The sequence below is a fragment of the Asterias amurensis genome, chromosome 6 (genome assembly GCF_032118995.1).
Source record: "Asterias amurensis chromosome 6, ASM3211899v1".
NCBI lineage: Eukaryota > Metazoa > Echinodermata > Asteroidea > Forcipulatida > Asteriidae > Asterias > Asterias amurensis.
In genome coordinates, this window is record NC_092653.1 from 5,123,251 (window position 1) to 5,145,934 (window position 22,684).

A 22,684-nucleotide genomic window follows, 5' to 3' on the forward strand; every position below is an offset into this window, starting at 1 on the left:
CCGACTGGGTATCAAGAAAACAAACTCAACCCAAATGTAAGCCAACAAGCACAATTTATTTCAAATACAATAATTATAACTATTCATGACTTGATACAAAATTTGTATAAGAATAAAATAGCTGGAAGCAAGTAAGGCACTTTCTAAACGCGGCTTGTCTTTGGGAGTGCGACACAAGAAGTAAAAAGAGAGGCGGGACCGGAGCTTGTGGTTAAAGGCACTGGACACTTGGTTATTGTCAAAGACCAGTTTTATCCCTCGGTGTGTCCCAACATAATATGCATAATTATACTTTCAAACCTGTGTGGAAATGTGTGCTCAATTTGTAATCAAAGTTGTGAAAGTAAAAACACCATTTGTTGCGTTACTTTGTGCGCTTTCATTATAGTTTTTTTTTATGCATACAAAAAGGCTTGTTTGATTATTTTGAGTGAGAAATTACCTCTTTCTCTAAACTACGTTACAATTCAGAGGGAGCTGTTTCTCGCAATGTTAAATACTATCAACAGCTCTCTATTGCTCGTTACCAAGTCAATTTTTATGCTAACAATTATTTTGATTATTTGCAAATAGTGTCCAATGCCTCTAAGCGTGACCTGTAGCTGCCGCTTCCCCGCTCCTTCGTACCAGTACCTCTAGGGTTATCCGAAATTAAAACTGGAGTTGATTTTTTGTATGCAAGTCGCCAGACACATACGGCCTTGAAGGCCACTTCAAGGTGTGGGCTACAATTATTTTCTTTCCAGAGGCCATTGCCACCTACTCCTAGGGCTGAAACAGGGTTACCCATTACAGACCATACGGAGGTATAGGCTTGGCTGCATATAAATGCTCTAGCTGCTGCCCACACATAGTGCGGCGCCACTCTTTCCTTAGAATCTTTCTAAGATCACTATAATTGTACCACAATCCAATTTGGCAAGAAATAAAAATAAACTCATAATCGCAGCCAACCCCTGCCCAGGCTCGATTTCACAAAGCTTAGGATGAGTTGTCAATATTATCATAGTGATTTGTATTGTGACATCACACTTTTTTGCAGTTTTGAGTGATTCGCAGATGAGATCAATCTTAACTCTTTGTGAAATCGGCCCCCTGCCCTGGTTGGGAAGTTATCAAGAAAATTGTGTTGTCTGTAAAGTGACGTCGCCACTTTGGGGCTTATCGCATACTCACGCATGACGTGCGCTTGTTGCTTGAACCAAGGAACAAAATATTGTGCGAAAATAATTGTAATCTCAATCAGTAACTTCGGATATAGTCCATTTCGGTTTGCGTTCTATTCAAAGTCGTATTTTTGTCGCCGACTGAACCATTCACCACTCTAGCCTTTGGCAAACCGTTACAACTCAACTCACAATAATGAAGGATGCCAAAGGCTATTATATTAAGCAGTGACTTATTATCAGCAACAAAAATATGACTTATTTCACTTTGGTTTATCGGCCGCGTTATTTGCCGATACGCGCTTTAGAAAGTGCTTCGTCTTTAAGATTGACTCTGCTACCCTAGACATTAAAAAATATCTTGGGGAAAAGAGATACAGTGCATGATATCTGAGGTATTTTTAATTACATAAATGTATCTAAGATGTACAGAAGAAGAGTTAACAGTATAGTAAACTAAACTACTTGTGGTCAATATTAGTATAGTCAACTATTAACAAAATGCATTTTAAAGTTAAGTAGTGGGTTACACTCTATCGTTGTTATAGAATAGTGATTTTTGATAGAGATCTAAAGCTATATCTGTTAGGTTTTTGAAATAAAAGGTTAGTACACTCTCAAGGTTATAATTGACCCAGTTCCCATGAGGCCTGATCAATATCTGGGTCAGACTGACCAGAAACTGATACAGCCTGGGTCTGTCTGACTCGTAATTTTGACACAGTTTCCGGATCGCCTCAGAAATGGGCCAGGCCCTTGGGATCCGGGCGTTTAGAGTGAAGTGAGAGTAATTGGGGACTTTGGAACGCTAGGTGGCAGCAGACCTACAGGTAAATTTCCATTGTTTACGTAGCTCTGAGCATGCGCACATTACCGAGAACAATGAAATTTACCCGGAAAGGCTGCTGCCACCAAGCGTCCCAAAAGTCTCCTATTCCATGCAAGAAAACAGAACACGAATAATATTCTTGCAGAGGTAAGCGAAAAGATGCAATAAATTGCATAAAGAAGATGCAAGAAGATGCAAGAAGTTTCATAATGATTATTTCATAGCTATACTGACATACATTTGGGTATTCGGCGGACGTCAGGCACGGGGTGGGACATTGCAGGGGGAGCTTAGTGCCATGATTGGGCGAGAAGGACAATGACAATCGCCCTTGATTTTCAGGGTCCAGTTTCTACTACCGTTGACCATGACATGCAGTACACCAGAATGATACGTTCAATTTTCACATGGGCAACATTGGATTACATTTTTTAAACGAATGAACCAATGGTAACAACGGAGTTGAGAAGTTACATTAGGCATCCACTTCCTCAATTTCTCTCATAAACACAGTTTTTTGCAATCATAGCCTTTATTCTTTTGCACCCCTCCCCCACAGAACATTGCGCAGCCAACATCACATGATGTGGTTGGTTGAAGACGCCCAAACCCCACCTAGAAGTTAACCCCGTGCGGTACACCGAATACCAATGTGCCACTATGTGTGTAGCCTTTTGTCAAGGCTTTCGTGGCTCGGACAGCTTCGTAGAGCTGCGATCCCAAGCGTCCAGGGCCCAATTTCATAGAGCTGCTAAGCACAAAAATTTGCTTAGCATGAAATTTCTTCCTTGATAAAAACAGGATTACCAACCAAATTTCAATTCGTTGCATTTTCCGTGTTGCTGGTATTCAGCTGTTGTTTGCTTATCCTGAAAATCACGTAGATATTTGGTTAGTTTTTATCAAGGAAGAAATTTCATGCTTAGCAAATTTTTGTTCTTGGCAGCTCTATGAAATTGGGCCCTGAAGGGGAGACCACGCTCGCGAGTGGCGAAACCTCGGCTTCGACACTCGGATCGCGCACTATATTGGGCTCCCATTCAAGTTGTTTGGGAGATTGCGGCTCATAATGAAGCTGTCGAAGTCATGAAGGCCTTGACAAAAGACTAACTACACTGGGACTTTTCTGTACTACATACAAAGAAAACAAAATCTCTCAGATATCACGCAGCAGCCGCCGAACGAAGCACTACAAAGCACACATAGGCAAATCAGGCTGTCGTTAAACTCGGCGCCATCTTGGCCGTTTCGTTACCTAGATAACCTAACCCTGCCTGACCTATGACCTTGATGGCCTCAAGGGTCTCCTGCCCAACGGGGATGATGTAACGGGGCGGTAGGAGGAACCCATGGTCGCCCTTGTCTGGGAGCTCAACGGCGTAACAGAAGGGGACACCAAGTACACCGTGGGCGTAGTCCGCACTATTTCCGGCAGCCTTGTCTGTTGGTAAAAGGCCACAACAAAAATCAAGGTGTTTCCTCTGATTGGTATAAGACATTTGTTTTAGCGCCCCCTGTTGACAACTTACTATGTAAGATATTTATGTCAAAATGTTCAGGTTCATCAAAGAACAATTTATTATCATGTGCTCACATTGCAACTTCCACAACTTTTGCTTGTAACCTTCAAATTTATTTACCTTTAAGCCGAAACACTCAACAAAGACACAATCATTACTCGCACTCGAGAAATTTATGTAAAACTTTACAATTACTTCTTGTAGCAAAATTTAGGTTTAATATAATACTTACATATGACGTCAGCAATGCTACCCACATCATACTTTGTTCCATTGATCTGTTCAATAGCCGACGTAGCATTCAATGCCAACGATAGCTATCACGAAAAGACAAAACATCAACAACTTCAGCTTTGCACACGATAAGATTTGGGAAAGTACATAATAATATTTAGCCAAGGAACTTAGTATCGCCAACATCCATAGAAAAATAATGTGGACATGACTTCACAAGCCCAACAGCGCCCTAATTGAGGTAAAAGGGAGACCTTTCATTGGCCGAGAGTATATCAGACGTCATAGACCTCTATAGCGCTGTCACCATCTTGGTCATGTTCCCTGTTTCCATATGAGCCTCAGTTTGGTTACTGAGTTGGAATGGAAAATCAAGATGGCCACACCGTGGCAATGCGTGCGTTCGATTAGCTTCCCTGGGTCTACCCCGCGGTGCTCACTCGGGTGAGCCCCTGACAAGAGCTAAACGAACACACTCGCCCTCTCGTGGTGACGGCATGCATCTTAGGTCACCCCCAAGTGACCCACTCCACAAGCAGGGCACTGGGGGCTCAGGGTGAGCCCCGTCAAAGCTATTCGAACGTACCGGGGCAGACCGGGGTAACCCAGGGAAGCTAAACGAACGAAGGTCTATAGGCATGTTTGCGAGTTATTTTAGCGCCAGCAGTAGCAGCCTAGGGTGCCTGTGTGTGAATAATGAAGCGAGTCAGCGACCACCTGGAATTAAGAGGTGCAGTTCTTTTGTTTGAACTTCTACAACCAAATTCAAAGTATACGACATAACATCATTAAAGTTTCCAGTATTGTTTATTTTAATGGCAAGGTATTGTTTTTCCAACCGGTCGCTTGTTTCAATCCTACATAAAATGTAAATGGATATAATCAAATTTGAATGTGAAAAATTTAATTTAAAAGGTGGTTGCGTTTTCAGGGAAGAATAATTCGTGTTATGAATACACAATTTGAGAAGCGTTTTTAACTCCTCCCAGATTCAAGTTGGGGCATAACAACTGATATATTTTACATAACCGCATTACTTCGAAGTGAATGCTTTATCGATAGCAGACTAAGTTCAATTCCGTTCTCGTGTGAGAGGACCCTATATCGCGCCAACTACACTCTACAAGCAAACAAGCCATTACAGCAGCGCGCGCTCGCCGCCGTCATGTGGTCCAATGCGGAACAGGTTGGGAAATGCAGAGCATCACAAAAGAATAGTTTTCTGGCGATGGCACGGGATTGAGACTTGAGTCAAGTCTATATCGAAAGCTGATGTATGCTTCTAACCAAAAGTTGTTAATGTCATTTATTTGAAGAGTGATAACCAAACACAACAACCCTCACCTGATCCTCGTAATTATCAGGCAGCACATTGTCATACCCGTATGGCGTCATCCAGTACTGGCTATAGGCGTGGAAATCCAAGAAGGCGAAGACGGGCTGCCTCTCCACTAGACCGGTCAGGTAAACAGATAGCTGTTTAACCTCGGTCTCGGAGAAGGCGAATGGACCAGCGTATGTGTCGTCACAGGTCAATGTGCTCACACCACTAACTTTGTTTTAAAAAAAGAGGCAAATTATGCGATTTTATTTGAACATTTCGGTGGCTTTATGCATACCTGCGTGGCCTGTTTCTACACAGCTCACTGTTGCTTCAGAAATTAAAAACACAGGCCAACTATTTTTTGCATTTGTACCATATTTTTTTAAGTTAAAAAACAAAAGCCAATTATTTGATCTTATTCCAACCTTTCGGTGGCTTTGTTTTAAAGACAGTGAACACTATTATATTAGTTATTACTCAAAATAATTATTATCATTAAACCTTGTTTGATTACGAGTAATGGGGTGAGGTTGATAGTATAAAACATTGTGAAAAACAGCTCCCTCTGAAGTGACGTAATTTTCGAGAAATAAGTAATTTTCCACGAATTTGATTTCGAGACCTCAGATTTAGAATTTGAGGTCTCGAAAGCATATTCTGAAAGCACATAACTTCGTGTGACCATGGTGCGACAAGGGTGTTTCTTTCTTTCATTTATATCTCGCAACTTCGACGATCGATTGAGCTCAAATTTTCACAGGTTTGTTATTTTATGCATGTTGAGATACACCAACTGTGAAGACTAGTCTTTGACAATTACCAATAGTGTCCAGTGTCTTTAATAACACTGCATTGCAAAGAGAAAGAAGCACGTTGTATCTATTTCAGTTCCAGACTGTTGCTAAGACTTACTAAGAAATACCTTGAAATGAATAGAATTGAACTATTATACTTCAGCTATGATGACGCTGGTTATGGTCTTAGCCGTAGCTGTAGCCGCTACAAGGCCTTAGCCGTAGCTGTAGCCGCGAACAAGGCCCATATGCATGCATTTTCACACACGTACCAAAAGTCGGGGGAAAGAGGTACGCCGTCTCTTGTCCGCCATGCAATACTGTCCGCTCCGGACAGTCCGCTCCGGACACTTTTGCATATGCAATCGTATCCGGGGCTATGCAAAAACCGTCCGGTGGACATGTACATGACTGTACAGGTATGTGCGCGCGTAAGCGAGCGTGCATGCACTGACCCTACATAATAATATACTGCACGAATATTCACGTATTTTATGATTGCATCGAATACCCAACGGCCGAACATTTCCCATGTTATTCATGACATGCACTTAGCTTGTAAAAAAATTGTGAACTTGTTCCGTCGACCAAGGCGTTTAATTTACTACAAGGACGGTTTTGCACGGGGGCGGACACAACTGCATATGCAAATGTGTCCGGGCGGAAACAATTGCATTATTGCAGCAGTGTCCGGGCGGACACGATTGCGTATGCAAATCCGTCCGGCGAACATTATTGCATATGCAATAATGTCCTCCAGATACAATTGCATAGAGGACATAATTGCATGCGACACCGGCTCACCGTTTACGCAATTCAGTGGTGTAGAATCAATTAAAAAATTAGTTGATTAGATGATGTGTCCCTTTTATATACACATCCCTTCAGTAGTCTGACTTACCTCCCCAGTGAAAATCCCAATTCCTGTTTGGATCTGCTCCAGTGCAGCGGTTACCCTTAGGTTTGGATCGTGTTTTCCGCCACAGTCGATACTAGCACAAGATAACATGAAACAAGTGACGTGGATCATGGTCAATAAATGATCAGAATTGTTTGCGTCACCGTGGTTGAGCGGCCTAGCTCACCGGTCCCGTAGTAAAATAGCTCTGGTGTTTTCAGCAGCAGAGTGTTGGTTCGAATCCCGATTATGACACTTGTGCCCTCGAGGCACTTAACCACAATTGCTTCGCACACAGTTGGAAAGGTATAGCGCATTCTGTGTTACCAGTCAGGCTCCTAGTGGATGATATACCCGTGCCCGATCCTAACACAGACTTTGAAGGGTGTATTTTATAACCCTATCTCATCCCCAGGAGTAGAGGTGAAAACGTGCCTGGTGGCAGTGGTTGAAATCCAAAATCAGTTAAGTGTATCCCTCACATTGAAGTGGCCGTCCGACCAGGGCCTAATTTCTAAGAGCTGCTCAGCACAACAATTTGCTTAGCGAGAAATTTCATCCTTGATAAAAACAGGATTACCAACCAAATTTCTATTTGTTGCATATTGGTCGTTACAGGTATTCAGCTGTTGGTTTTTTTTTTTTCTGAAAATCACGTGGAAATTTGGTTGGTAGTCCTGTGTTTATCTATAGGCAAAAGTTTCATGCTAAGCAATAGTGCTTAGCAGCTTTATAACATTGAGCCCTTGTGATGTTAGGCAATCTCTCAAAACAAAAAATACACTTGGTAGGCCTACTCACCGATTCGAAAGTGAAGACGTAACCATCAACGTTTAAGACTGGTAAGATATACCAGTCCAGACCGTCAAGGAGAGCTTTCATGTCGTCATCTTCAACAGCGTAGCCTTCTATTAACTATGGTATATAATATAAGGAGATAACAACAAAAACGGTTACAACCATATTGATGAAAAGGCATGCTAACCTTCCGGTGCTTACCGCACGAAAATAAATGACGTCACAATGCAAATCCACGGTAAACACGCAATATGGCCGCCCAATTTGTCTGCTAACCTGTGAAATACGCTAAGGCTTAAGCAATTTTTTCTGCTACAGTAAGCACGCAAATTTGCTTACTGTTAAGCAGCGCTATGAAATTGGGCCCTGATGTTAGCGCACTTGGGAGGGATCTTCATCTCTCTGCCTGGCCCGATGGAGAAGTGATGGTTACTTGTGCCGGACGTATTATGACTGAAACATTACCCACAGTATTTTGTTGGGGGGGGGGGGGGGGACAGTTGCCTACCGGTATACCAAGTTATCATTGGCTGATATTTTTCGTGTAATGCCTTGAATCTATAAAAAAATAACAATTTAAGAATTAAATCAAAGTTTTGGGTCAAATCGGCCTAGTAAAACGGACGCTACGTAGCATTGCCCAATTTTTCCCATATACGTATATACAGTGACCTTCATTCATAGCCTGAACATCTGACGTCACACTTCGAGGCTCGTGAATAACACCAGAGACCGGCCTCCAAACCGGTGTGTACATTCACCTTTGACCTACATTCATTTCATCTACACAAATGCAAGTACACACACAAGTACATACCACACACGTGGACACATGCAGACGACCGAAAGTATAGCTGTCCATATCTGTGTTTTGATTGGTCGTCCGAGGTGACCTCAAACCAATCAAAACAAACCCAGCTACGGTAGCTTTAGTCATTGCATTTTATCCAATGGTATCACTGGATCTGAGTAGCAGGTACCCGTCTTAATGTTATTATTACCTCTTTGGTCATGTACATGACCGTTGCTGGTGAGATCCATTCCCTTGAATGCATTCCACCCAGGAGGAAGATAGCTTGTTTGACAGCACCCGTCGGTGATGGAGCACCTACCTGGAGATCGTACAGTAATATCAATAATTATAAACATTGTTCAGGAGATTACCCATCAAAATATAAAAACCCGGTATGATAAATAATTAAAGACAGTGGACACTATTGGTAATTGTCGAAGACCAGTCTTCTTACTTGGTGTATCTCAACAAATGCATAAAATAACAAACCTGTGAAAATTTGAGCTCAATCGGTCGTCAAATTTGCGAGATAATAATGAAAGAAAAAACACCCAATTGTCACACGAAGTTGTGTGCGTTTAGATGGTTGATTTCGAGACCTCAAGTTCTAAACTTGAGGTCTCGAAATCAAATTCGTGAAAGACTACTTCTTTCTCGAAAACTACGTCACTTCAGAGGGAGCTGTTTCTCACAATATTTTATACCATCAACCTCTCCCCATTACTTGTAATCGAGAAAGGTTTTATGATGATAATTATTTTGAGTAATTACCAATAGTGTACACTGCCTTTAAGGATCATTACCAGCGCGTCCTAAGGGACGTGGCCCAATTCAATAGAGCTGCTTATGAAGCACAACGGAAAAATACCGGATAAAGTGTGTGTAAAAACCAACCATTATGCAGAATTGTATTTGAAGAAAACTTGGCGTGAATAATGATTGTCATATTGTTTTCAGGGGACAAGTTATATATTTTTCCGGTCTACCGTTTCTTGAGAAAATGTACTGTTTGCCTTTGCAGAAGAGTCTGTATTGTGTAGGAAGAAGGGCCTACAATCCCGGCCAAAATGCTTGCATTATTTGGTAATAAAAAAATAATAACACTCAGACAATCCCGGCCAAAATGCTTGGGCCACGCATTCCTAACGTTATATCCCCTGTCCACTTCTCATTGACAATGAACACTATCTCCCCGCATCCCCCCCCCCCCGCTCAATGTCGACTGTAACGCAGAAGAAGACCGCCAATTACAACCAATATTGAAAGGGGGCAGGGGGCCCACAACTAGATATGGCCGGAATTGTAGCCTCATCACTCCCTTCTTCTGGACACACGACCAGGTGTCAAGAAAGTTCATCTCATTTGCTTAACTTGAATTGTTACTTAATTATACGCTCTTTGCTAAGATAAATAGAGTGTTCGGTTCCTTTAAAGTCTTACGAACTGTTCTGACATGACTGAAGGCACGTTAAGGTCGACTCTTTACGCTTCACGCGAACAGGTAGCCAGGCGTGCTAATGTGGGGCAGAGTCACCGGCAAGAGCCGCAAGAATTCTCGCTGATAATTTGTTGAAACGACACGCGTTATTTCAGAACACACCAGAACATTTTAAGGAAGTACAATCCAACCTTCTTTTTTTCCACGCAATTGGTGGTACCACACATTATAAGTTAAAGACACTGGACACTATTGGTAATTGTCAAAGACCAGTCTGCTCACTTGGTGTATCTCAACATATGCATAAAATAACAAACCTGTGAAAATTTGAGCTCAATTGGTTGCGAGATAACTATGAAAGAAAAAACACCCTTGTCACACGAAGTTGTGTGCTTTCAGATGCTTGATTTCGAATGTTTTATATTATAACAATAACACCCCTTACCAATATTCTGCCTTTTCTTTGGTATAGAGCGCGTCACATGAATGATATGTCTTAGTTTTACTAGACGACGGCCGTGTGATAGTGCATCGGTTTGCCGTGTGATAGTGCATCGGTTTGCCGTGCGCTAGTCCGAAGACTATCACACGGCGTGCAGTACCCACAGACCTCCGATGCGTGTACGGGGATGATAAATTATAGTCTGTAACCATTTCGGATTACATGACACTACATGCAGCACAGTAAAGGTTTTTCGCACTCTGTATTCGCGTCACCGTGGATTGTAGCATTCAGGTCTGTAACTTAATAGTACAGTATTTAGAAATGTTTGGGGTGTTATAAAACAAATATTGACTGCTTTTACTCGTGCAATGGTTAAAACTTTGACTCCCTCGGTGATCCCCGGAGCGTTCTATTTTCCCTCGGCTTCGCCTCGGGAAAATAGAACGCTCCGGGTCATAGTTTTAACCATAGCACTCGAAGCAGTCAATATTTGTATACTATCAACCTCTCCCCATACTCGTTACAAGTGATGTTTTATGCTATCTTATATGTTTACCAATTGTCCATTATAACCTTTAAATCTGATAAATTTCCGCGCAATATTACAAACTCCGACATTTGTAAAGTTCGTTACAGGCGGGATTGGACACTTACAGGGTTGCGCAGTATGCGTAAAGTTCGAGCTCAGTGCTTCTCTGTTGGCAACACGTTTATGTTGCCGTATCATGGTTGCACTATTATAATTAATCAAGCGAGATACCAATTCATTAAATCAACACGCTGTATGCGTCCATGGGCATTTTTTCAATAGGAAAAATATGGCTGAAAAGTGCACACTGTCAACAATTGAGTGTGTACATGAGCTAAGTGCTTCCCTTCACCCAAACTATAGTCGCTTAAAATAAAACTTCATGTAAACACATTTGTCAATAATATAAATGGCGATACCAATACACTTTTTGTTTGATAAGACCTATAATGTTCAATTCCTTCCATATAAAGCGAGTGAAATAACATTCAGAGTGTGGGTTCGAGTCCAGGTCTTGACCCAATTCCAGTATGGACTTATTGCTAAGAAAATGGGTTGCTCCGAATGGCAAGCCGAATGCGCCGCAGCACATTAGTCTTGGTGCCAACTTAAACAAAAAATGGGTAAATTATTGTAAGCGCTTTAAAGCGCTATTTTTTTTTTTCAATTTATGCAAAGTAGCTTATTACAACGACACTTTAATTGGGAGGTATCTAAAATGATTAAAGGATTGAAACTATAGGGACCAATCCATTTACGATTTAAAAATACATCCTAAGCATTTAAAAATAAATCTAAGCATTTAAAACCAAATCTAAAAGATAATTGACAAAGATCAGTCTTTTCCCATGGTGTATCTCATCATATGCACAAAATAACAATTGAACTCAATGGTCGCCGACGTTGCGAGATAATAATGGAAGAAAAAAACCTTTGTCACACGAAGTTGTGTGCTTCCAGATGCTTGACTTAATGCTAACAATAATTTGGAGTAATTAACCAATAGTGTCCACTGCCTTTAATGTTAAATCTAAAAATGGATTGGTCGATATTAACAATCCTTTTAATTGCCTCCTAGGCCCTTTCGACTGATGTTCTTCTTTTTCTTTTTTTTTCTTTTCTTTTTTACAAACTAACCAATTACCATTTGCACAATAACTGCAAACTCCCTTTTATGGTGAAACCAGCTACGGTGCGATGAACACTGTCTTTTCTATGATGAATGCCCTTACATCTTTAGAGAAATGAGTAGCGGGTTGAGTATGCCAAAAATGCTATGCTGGGCATGCCCTGCAGGCATTTTGTATACTTCTGTTTTTCCTATAAAATTAAAACAACAAAGCCCTCGCAGAATGTGAGTTGAATAGAATGATCACGAGGGATCACTAATGCTGATAATCCTACACATTTTTCTGTTATAAAGTTGTTGGTTTAAGCAATGGATGCATATTATTATAGGCATATACTCTCTTATGTAAACAAGTGAACATTTCACTCTCTTGTCTGAGTGGTGTCAGTTTCGCTCTTTTGTGAGTGAAAGTCAATCTGTGTCACTCTTTTTGAGTGAAATTTTAACGAACTTCACTATAAATCGAGTTGAAAGTAGTCTTCCCGTCTTTCACTCTAAAAAGAGTTGTCCGCTCTCTTTTTGCAAGAGTGGTATGGCGGACAGAACGAGTGGTTTTCACTCTTTTACATTAAAGCCAGTGGACACTATTGGTAATTGTCGAAGACCAGTCTTCTCACTTGCTGTATCTCAACATATGCATAAAATGACAAACCTGTGAAAATTTGAGCTCGATTGGTCGTCGGAGTTCCGAGATAACTATGAAAGACAAAAACACCCTTGTCACACGAAGTTGTGTGCGTTTAGATGGTTGATTTCGGGACCTCAAATTCTAAACTTGAGGTCTCGAAATCAAATTCGTGGAAAATTACTTCTGTCTCGAAAACTACTCCACTTTAGAGGGAGCCGTTTCTCACAATGTTTTATACTACCAACCTCTTCCCATTACTCGTTACCAAGTAAGGTTTTATGCTAATAATTAGTTTGAGTAATAACCAATAGTGTCCACTGCCTTTAAGCGAGTAACTTACACCTCGTTTCAAGGAAAAAAGTATTCAAAGATAATTTAAAACACACATAATGAGATGCGTGTTTAGCATGTGCGGTATTTCCAATAACCTGACCAATGAAGCATCGCGTTGCGCTGTCTACGTCACGGGTCGTCAGATAGCTCAGCTAATCAGGTGTGACCTTCTATGAGAACCATCCCTGGCTGGTATGCCATCTTCTGGTTTACTTTAAAGGCACTGGACGCCTTTGGTAATTGTCAAGGACCAATAATCCCACTAAGTGATATGCCAACATAATTTTGCAAATACAATAACAAATCTGTGAACATTTTGACTCAATTGGTCATCGAAGTTGCAAGAAAATAATGAAAGAAAAAACACCCAAATGTTGCACATATTGCGTGGGCTTTCAGATGCCAAATAGAGGGTTTCATGCCCAAAGTTTTTTAACATTTGAGTGAGAAATTACATCGTTCTCAAAAACATTGTTACTGCAGTACAAAGGGAGCCGTTTCTAACAATGTTTTTTTTTTTTTTTTTTTACTATCAACAACTCTCTATTGCTCGTTACCAAATAAGTTTGATGCCAACAATTATTTTTAGTTATTACCAATAGTGTCCAGTGCCTTTAATATTTCATTTTCGCCTGCGACCTTTGCAGAATTTGGTAAAAGAATTACGTGTTTAATTGCATCAACACAGGAAGTCAGCCCGGCTGCGCACTATGATTCTGTCATGTCATTCATTCATTTGGACTCAATTTGTATCAAATCAGGCATGCTTGATTTAGTTCTTAAGTTTTTTTTGCGCATGTTAGAAAATGATCAATGATTATAGACTTACGGAAGTAGGAATTAATCTTTTGTAGATTTAGACAGTGATATTGAAGATATTTATGTTATTATCGAGCCATTGACCCAAAAAATTGCAGCATTAATTAGGCATACATGTAGTTTGGCAGAAGAGTGTGAGGTTTTGCCATTCGGAATAATCAATGTTTAACATTTTCAACATCGAAATGATGGACGAGGTAGAATTAGTGCTTCAACAAAACAAAAAAGAAGAAGATAAAACACCAGGCTGGTCGAGCTTGCAAAAAATTTCATAATTCTTGACTAAACTGCAAAGTTATTTCGTTTGGGCTTAGGGAAGCGGTTGGAAACTACTGATGTTTAAGACCTTTGATCTAAAATATCTGGTTTAAACATATTATCTGGTTACATCAACACAGGAAGCCAGCCCGGCTGCGCACTATGATTCCGTAATGTCATTCATTCATTCATTTGGACTCAATTAGATTAGATTAGATTAGATTAGGTTAGATTTTTTATTCGTCATGCCCAGCATAAAAATCACTTTCTCGATTTGCACATTAAAGGCAGTGGATTTAGAACTTGAGGTCTCGAAATCAACCATCTAAACGCACACAACTTCGTGTGACAAGGGCATTTCTTCTTTCATTATTATCTCGCAAGTTCGACGACCGATTGAGCTCAAATTTTCACAGGTTTGTTATTTTATGCATATGTTGAGATACACCAAGTGGGAAGACTGGTCTTTGACAATTACATAGTGTCCACTGCCTTTAAACATACCTGGTTACATCAACACAGGAAGCCAGCCCGGTTGCGCACTATGATTCCGTAATGTCATTCATTCATTTTGGACTCATTTAGATTAGATTAGATTAGATGAGATTTTGTATTCGTCATGCCCAGCATGAAAATCACTTTCTCGATTTGCACATTAAAATACAGTAATTAAAAATAGCACAAAAAATACATGAAATGTAGACATTAAAACAGCAACAACATAATAAAATTTGTATCAAATCAGGCATACATATTCAGGCTTAAATATTCATTTAAGGCCGCATTCTTCGTTATACAGTATATATAAAGATTATATTATGACGCTATTCAATTAAAAACAGAAAGAGTCTGTATGAAAAAAAATTAGAGAAATTATGGGAATGCAATCGGAGCTGCAGATTGGGCGGGCGTGTAAATTGAGACCCTACCTTCAAACAGTTGATTGGTCGTTTTTCGTATGACGTTGCGATTTGGAAAGTTGAGACGATTTCTGGGTAAACCTCGCTTAGTTGAATCATCCAATCGTCAATCTATGACAGAAAAAAAACCAGGTAACTTGGTAAACAAAATAAAACAATTGCTCAATATTGTCTGTTAAAGGAGGACACTATTGGTAATTGTCAAAGACCAGTCTTCTCACTTGCTGTATCTCAACATATGCATAAAATAACAAACTTGTGAAAATTTGAGCTCAATCGGTCGTCGAAGTTGCGAGATAATAATGAAGAAGAAACAAAACACCCTTGTCACACGAAGTTGTGTGCTTCCAGATGCTTTTCGAGACCTCAAATTCTAAATCCGAGGTCTCGAAATCAAATTCCGCATTTGTGGACAGGTTATTAAAGCCATTGTACACGTTAAAGCCATTGTACATTGTTACGGAATAGAAAAAAAAAATTAAAAGTTCACAGATTTACAAATAACTTACAGGGTTTACAGAAGGTAATGGTAAAATACTTCTCTTGAAATATTATTCTATGAAATGCTTTACTTTTTGAGACAACATTAAAACAATTATCAATTCTCGACAACAAGAATTACGGATTATAGTAAACACATGTCATGACACGGCGAAACGTGCGGAAACAAGGATGGGTTTCCCCGTTATTTTCTCCCGACTCCGATGACCGATTGAGCCTAAATGTTCATAGGTTGGTTATTTTATATATAAGTTGTGATACACGAAGTGTGGGCCTTTGGACAATACTGTTTACCGAAAGTGTCCAATGGCTTTAAATGTTTGTAAAACGGCTCTCACGCGATTGATGGCTAATGACTATACCTTACTTTTAAAACGTCACAGCCCGAGTTTTTTTGCCAAGTTTGGAAAACATATGGAAAGCCGTAAATGTAGATTAAAAAAACAGATCGCTACTGTTTGTAAGGCGCACGGTCCATTTAGGGCCGGTTCGGCAACCATCACACGATTGTCAAACGATTACAGTAGCAAACGATTCAGCAGCGATTGTGAGACGATTGGGGGATAGGTTCTTCAAACGCTTCAGTGCGCTGAGCTTGTCTGGTCGTCCGGAGTCCGAACAAAGGGGCTATAATCGGATTACTGTCCATTGTGTTGGGATTATAGCTTTGACTGTTTGGTTGTGGACTATGAATATGAATTTAAAAACTAAAATGTTCTAACACTTTATTTTTGGGCTGTGTTTTTTCCATTTCTAAAATACTCGTCAAAAGATACCACACATCCTTTTTTTAATCGTGAAAAACGATGAAGTATAACCTGACATTCTACTTTACCTCTTTTTGTCATGTATTTGCTGGTTGGCTTCGCCTAGCGCTGGCAACGTCAATGTACCTCACATGGGTACATCATGTACATGTATACTCGATTTGAGCGTTCGAGACGAACTCAATTTTTGGTTGGTTGTGACCAACTAAAAATGTTTCCCAACTAATGTGTATGTTTTTACTAAACGTATAGCCACGGTGGGCGGCGGTGGGCGGGCCCGCCCAGCACTGACAATTTCCGCCCAGCTTCAGCTGAAAAATAGACTGCCGCCCACCACAAAGTTACCCAAAAAATTAATAAAAAATTTAAAGTTCGACTGATTTTGATCACATTGCAAGACTAGAATGTCATGTTTTGTCATTTTAAATGCAGTTTGTAATTTTTTGAGCCAGAATTACGAGCAATAAAAACCTCAAACGTGTTTTCCCATGTAATTTGCCTCTTCCCATCTTCTGAAGTTTTCTTCGTGAAATGTGCCCTGACGTTTTTATTGATCGAACTATAGTACAGTGTAGAAGGCGTACCGTCTATACAAGGCTGACAGCAGTGCTGGTATCGTGCAAATGTACACGATGTATGTGTGTACATGAGGTATACACCAGCGCGCGCTGTGGTAGACCCTAGAGTGCACTACAAGTCTAGTCGTGAGGTTTTCGCGGGGATTTCACGCATTCCATATACATACACACAAACAGTATCGCCACACAACAGTACAAGGGCTGTGTAAAGTCTAGTGTACGAGTTCGCGTGTCCCGGATGTAGGCATGTAAACACGTTCGCTTCGCCCACACGTGTGACAGCGCGCTGGGTTTTTCACTTGAATGACATCTGTGTAAATTTTAAGATGGTCTCGCAACGTACGGTAAGCTGAACGACTTTTTTGAAAAACGCAAAAAGATTGGAAGATGATATAAAAGTATCTCGTGCAGCTTCAGTTAGTTTATTTATAAAATATTTTTATGATTTCCGTTCGGGTCTACCTCTCAAAATCAAGAATCCAGATTTTTTTCGACTTACACAACACGATGTTCAAAGCCGTGTTTCGCCCCCCAAAAAATACGTTCATTCATGATGCTAAGAAAAAGCTACTACCTGGGCGTACACACCACACCAAGCCAAAACCAAACCATTGTTACCAGTACTCCCGGCCGCGGAGGATTAGTAGGGATTAGCGAGGGATTAGCGGTGGAAGTGTCAGTGGTAGCCTGGTGTGGGCGAACTCTTTGTTAGTTGTAAACCACAGTCAAGTGCCAACTCTTTTGTGTTTCACCTCAGTAAGTCTTTCTATAATCTCTGGAAACGATTGCGTCCCGAAACTCAACCGATTGACCCTCTGTAAAATAATCGTTTGCAGCAAGCGGGTGATGGTTGCCGAACCGGCCCTAAATGGACCGCGCGCCTAACAATGTACACAAATATTCAAACATGGTGTTGATTTTGTTGAAAACAAAACAACTAATTATGGGAGGTATTTTATTTAATTGAAATTTAATTTGGAGAAAATGTTGAATTTGGTTAAAACATCTGTTATACGATTTGTTTTACTAAAATTTTGCCGTCCATGCCAACCAAAACTACATTCTTCTAAAACAATTTGTGGTTACCATTGATAGGTTTTGATAATTCCCAAAGAATAGCTGATCTTCGTCATCCATCTCCTCGTTGACTTTGATCTGTTCGTCTATCGCACGCTGTACATCTTCCATGACACTGTGGACCGTTATGCCGTCGTGCTCGAGCAGACCACGGGCGTACACCTCGTGGGACGGGGCTACCATGATGTCGATCATTTGGTCAGGTGTCCTCGGCTCACGCCAAAAGTCCAGCTTCACAGTCAGAAAATGAGGGGGGGGGGGTTCCAAATAATCAGAATTACCAATATTTAAAAACACAAACTCTCTCGAAATAACTGTGGATGTATGGGTCAAAAGAAAAAGCTAAAAATCGAAGTTCAATTTTCAGTTAAAATTATAGAAAATGTTTAAAAGTCGTGCTCTGTGCATGTCTGTATGTCTGCGTTTTGTGTAACTCTAAAACAACAAACCGATAGCATATGAATTCCATTTTCTGTTCTGCTGCTTCCGGGCGTGATATTATTCTAAGTGTACAGATTACAACTATTGATTATTCAGTTGTGCAAGTCAAATGCATGATAGTTGCGCTTCAAATTGTTTTACCCCTGATGGTCATTAGGCCATTTATTTCATTTTAATAAACTACATTTCCGTGATAGCCCGTACTGCCAAATTAGCTTAAACAATCACATGAACCATCTCCACCCTCACAGTTACCCATTTACCCCCGGATGGAGAGAATCATATAGTTAAGTGTATTGCTCAAAGACACAATTATGTCAGAACCGGGATTCGAACCAAGTATACACTCTAATGACTCGATTAGCACACAGAACTGGAGTCGGATGCAGTAAGCTCGCTCGGCCAAGACAATAATAATAATAACAACAATAACACTAATAACATGCATTTATATAGCGCTTAATACAAGGTGTCTAGACGCTGAACAGGAAGTGTAAGATAACAAAAAATTACAATTAAAAGTGGGATTAAATAGCAGAAACAAGCCACGAAACACACATCAAAATTTGATTATTCTTACATTTCCACCGAGACATAACAACATCTGTGTGTTGGAAACATATTATGGCTATCATTACACAGACAATGGTCATTGTCATGAGCCAAATGTCAAACTTACAAACTGGCTTTTCGCGGGTAAATACAGGCGGTAAAATACACCATATGCCGAAGGATTGTGGTTGGTTTATTTCAATACTGTGTAAATACAATTTCATTTTAATAGGGAAATGTTTGTTTGCATAATTGCCGCCGGCCCGTATTACTATTTGTTTTTGGCATGTGTCAGCTTTGAATTTCTATCCAAAATTAGATCTAATTAAAAGACAAATAACAGATGCGTTGATTTTCCTCAGTGTTGGTTTTGTCTGCTTTGTTTATTGTATGCAAGCAATCATAAAAGTGATGTCCAGGTTTTGTATACTACAACCGTGTATCTAATGTGTCGGGAATAATATTCACAATTTTCCCCAGTAGATACCGGTAAGTTTTTTTTGTTTTGTTTTTAAATACACGCATGATAAATTGCAAAAGCTTGACACATTACTATAACACTATTTGGTTTTGGTAAATTTGTCTGTGTAGGCTACACCCAAATCAGACAGTGCACTCCTGTAAACAGTGTCACCATACCTCAAAAAGGCTTGAGAGAACACAAATGGTATTCGTATAGGGGAATTAAAAAGACTGGCGTGCTCTTCAAGGAATTTTTGTGTTCAAAGTCTGCGGGAGGTTCTTAATTATGAAAGAACAATGATATGTCCATGGGGTGCAAACAATAAAACGAATGTTTCTGTTCTGTTTAATTTTTTTTTTGTGTACATTTACAATCAAATCAGCACGTAAATGCAAAACATTTTAACCATAAATTGTTTTCACAATGCCATCATGCTTGTTTGTAGTGTGCATGTCCGTTATAACCACAAGGGAAACAACATCATTTACTAAAAGCAGAGAGTTTAGCGAGCGCTTGTGTCAAAATTGGCGGCTATAATAAAATAATACGGAAAACTAGAAATCGCTTCCTCGGTTGCCTGTCGTGCACGGCCGAGCGGTTCACCTGACCCAAGCTCCTGTATTGCCAGCTGTAGCATAGTGCGGGCTCGAATACATGACACTTGAGCATATTATTAAATTGCTTCGTACAAGTTGGGAAGGTAGTGCATGCTGCTTTTGTTGGCAGTCAGTCACATCGACCATGAGGCACAACCACAGATCGAAACCGTTTGATTTTCCCGGACGAGGTAGGAAAAACCGGGGGACCCGGAGGAAACTCCCCGGAAGGAGAGATACCACCGTACAACTAAACTCGTAGCAGGCAGTGAGCCGAACCAGGGCCACAGTGGGGAGAGGTCCTGAGCGCTTTACGCACAGCTACCAAATATGACCTAATACCATCTAAAAAAACAATCTTAAAGGCAGTGGACACTTTTGGTAATTACCCAAAATAATTATTAGCATAAAACATTTCTTGGTAATGAGTAATTGGGAGAGATTGATGGTATAAAACATTCTGAGAAACGGCTCCCTCTGAAGTGACATAGTTTTCGAGAAAGAAGTATTTTTCTACGAATTTGATTTCAAGACCTAAAGTTTAGAAATTGAGGTCTCGAAATCAACCATGTAAAAGCACACAAATTCGTTTGACAAGGGTGTTTTATTCCTTCATTTTTATCTCGCAACTTCGATGACCGATTGAGCTCAAAGTTTCACAGATTTGTTATTATTTATGTATATGTTGAGATACACCAAGTGAGAAAACTGGTCTCTGACAATTACCAACAGTCAGTGTCCACTGTCTTTAAGTATATACTATAGGCTTTACCTTATTATTTTCCCCTTCCTATAAGTAGGCTTACCTTTTCATCCCCAGAGTCGTAGATCTTTCTCACAAACTCCATGTCTGTCTTGTGGGTGGCTTTGACTCTCAAAAGTTTGAAGCTGAAATTATAATTATGGGAGATGGAAATGGAAAACCGAAACAAAAATATTGAGAAATTGTGATGTTAGAAACACCACATGTACGATGTGAGGCAGGCCTTTCCCATCAATAGACTTCGTAAGTTAGAGTTATTCCTGATTTGTGGTCCCAGTCTAGGACATCAGACTATCCGGCGTTTGTACGACAATATATATCTCAACTTCGAAGTATTATTGAAATTGGTTTCATTTATTTCATTTCATGTATTCATTCAAGCCAATGACTCTCAGAATAGCAAATAAAAATCACTATACTAGCCAAGATTAAGAACCCAAATGGGGGGAAGACAATGAGTGAAGTTTTAGTTATTGAAGGAAAACCCTGGGAATTGCAGGGGAAAACCAGGGCTGAACCAAATCCACATAGTGCCCCCGATACCATGTGATTTGAACTGGGTTTCCAGGGGTTGAAGGCTATAGGCAAGATATAATTAAGCATTTATATTGATACGTTGCCAACCTAGTGGTTATACACGACTAAACTAATTTATTTCATGTTTAGGATTACACAAATCAACATTCTAATACTCCATCTTCTTCATCTTCGTTTTGGGATTCAACTCACCACTCCCGATTTGCGACGCTCTTGTCAAAACCGTTTTGACTTTGCACGCTGAAATTTTGTTTGTTGGAAAAGTACATGGTTGCATCAGTGGCCAGTAAATTTTAGTTGTATGTAGGCCTACTACTTCATTTTCTGGTTGAAAATTATTTCATTGAAAAATGGTCAAAACAAAAGTACTGTAAGGGCCTCGTTACACGAGGCAATTTTTACAGGCAACTTGTAGGTAATCAACTGCAGTGCATTCCTCTTCAGACCACTTCGGTAGCACATTAATGTCCGTACAATCCCAAAGAAAATCTTTGAACTTTTAAAATGTGAATGCTATTTTTTCTGGGATTGCTGGTTGTATACTGGTTGCCTGTAATTAAATTGCCTCGTGTGGGTCGACATGTATGGCCCTCTTGGGGAAAAATATGATACCAGTTTCAAACTCGCCTCTCTGGATGATCACGACTTGCAAAAAAAACATATGTTGGTCTGAAAACAATTTGATATTAAAGATAATTTTTAAACAATCTTACCCATCATATCTCGCCGGCTCAGCATCAGTAATTACCACAAAATATAATATCACCGAAGAAAAAATAACGGTTAAATTCCACATGATTTCTAGCAATTTTTCCTTCTTCGTCAGACGTCCTCTCATCCCGAGTTCAACTCGGGGTTTGATGATAATCAAAAACTAATACTACAGAGACTTTTTCCCGTTGTCTTTAGTTTCGTGCATTGTGCGTGCCGTCTGCATTGATGATGACACTAAAACCAGACAGGGTTGGGAAACAGTGTGTTGTGGAATGCCAGTTTGCTCTTCCAGTGTCGTGTCTGATGATCTACCATTGGCTAGCATTGTGACGGGATGCATCCCATACACAGCATTGGGGAAATGGAAGGGAAAACACTGCTGACAGAAACTACTTTTAATAATTTACATGTGGCGAGTTTCGTGGGATAAAGTTTAATTAATTTTTTTAACTGACATTGGCTCTAACGATAATAGCCTGGTACCAGCATTATTGTTTCATTAACGGTATGTTATTAATTACCAAACAGGGCTGGAACGTTTTATATGACCTATTATTGATTCTGGCAACATTGAAATACTTATTTGCAGGCGTTAATTATCTTTTTCCCATTCGGAGGGTATAGGTGTTATAGAGGAGGTAAAATGGAAATAATGTGTGGGCAAAATTCCTTCCTCCATTGTGCTACTAAATTTCAACTCCCAACTTTCTACAAAACGGCTGTTCAGTACAGTACGGCGGCTGAATATGATGTGTTTTTAGCACATTTTTTTCTTCAACAAATTGATTGGATGTGGTTTTCATACGAAGCCTGTGCGGGCAAAATGATCACCATGGCCAA

At 40.1% G+C, this 22,684-nt stretch overlaps 1 protein-coding gene across 1 annotated transcript; it reads right to left on the bottom strand.

Moving 5' to 3' along the window:
• Window positions 1-95: 95 nt before the first annotated feature.
• Window positions 96-22,071, bottom strand: LOC139939109 (carboxypeptidase B-like). Its single transcript, XM_071934848.1, has 10 exons — window positions 21,844-22,071; window positions 20,637-20,718; window positions 17,788-18,009; window positions 14,865-14,966; window positions 8,565-8,675; window positions 7,567-7,680; window positions 6,769-6,859; window positions 5,094-5,302; window positions 3,748-3,832; window positions 96-3,436 (listed from the first exon to the last, which is right to left on the bottom strand). The coding sequence occupies exons 1-10, from the start codon at window positions 21,966-21,968 to the stop codon at window positions 3,207-3,209; spliced, it is 1,371 nt and encodes a 456-aa protein (XP_071790949.1). The 5' UTR covers window positions 21,969-22,071; the 3' UTR covers window positions 96-3,206.
• Window positions 22,072-22,684: the final 613 nt, after the last annotated feature.

Excerpts from the sequence above, each read along its gene's own strand:
- LOC139939109 (XM_071934848.1), bottom strand. The coding sequence starts at position 21,968 with ATGAGAGGACGTCTGACGAAGAAGGAAAAATTGCTAGAAATCATGTGG. Across the intron at positions 18,010-20,636 it reads ACGACTCTGGGGATGAAAAG|CTGGACTTTTGGCGTGAGCC; the intron begins GTAAGCCTACTT and ends CTGACTGTGAAG. Across the intron at positions 8,676-14,864 it reads GACCAATCAACTGTTTGAAG|GTAGGTGCTCCATCACCGAC; the intron begins GTAGGGTCTCAA and ends TACGATCTCCAG.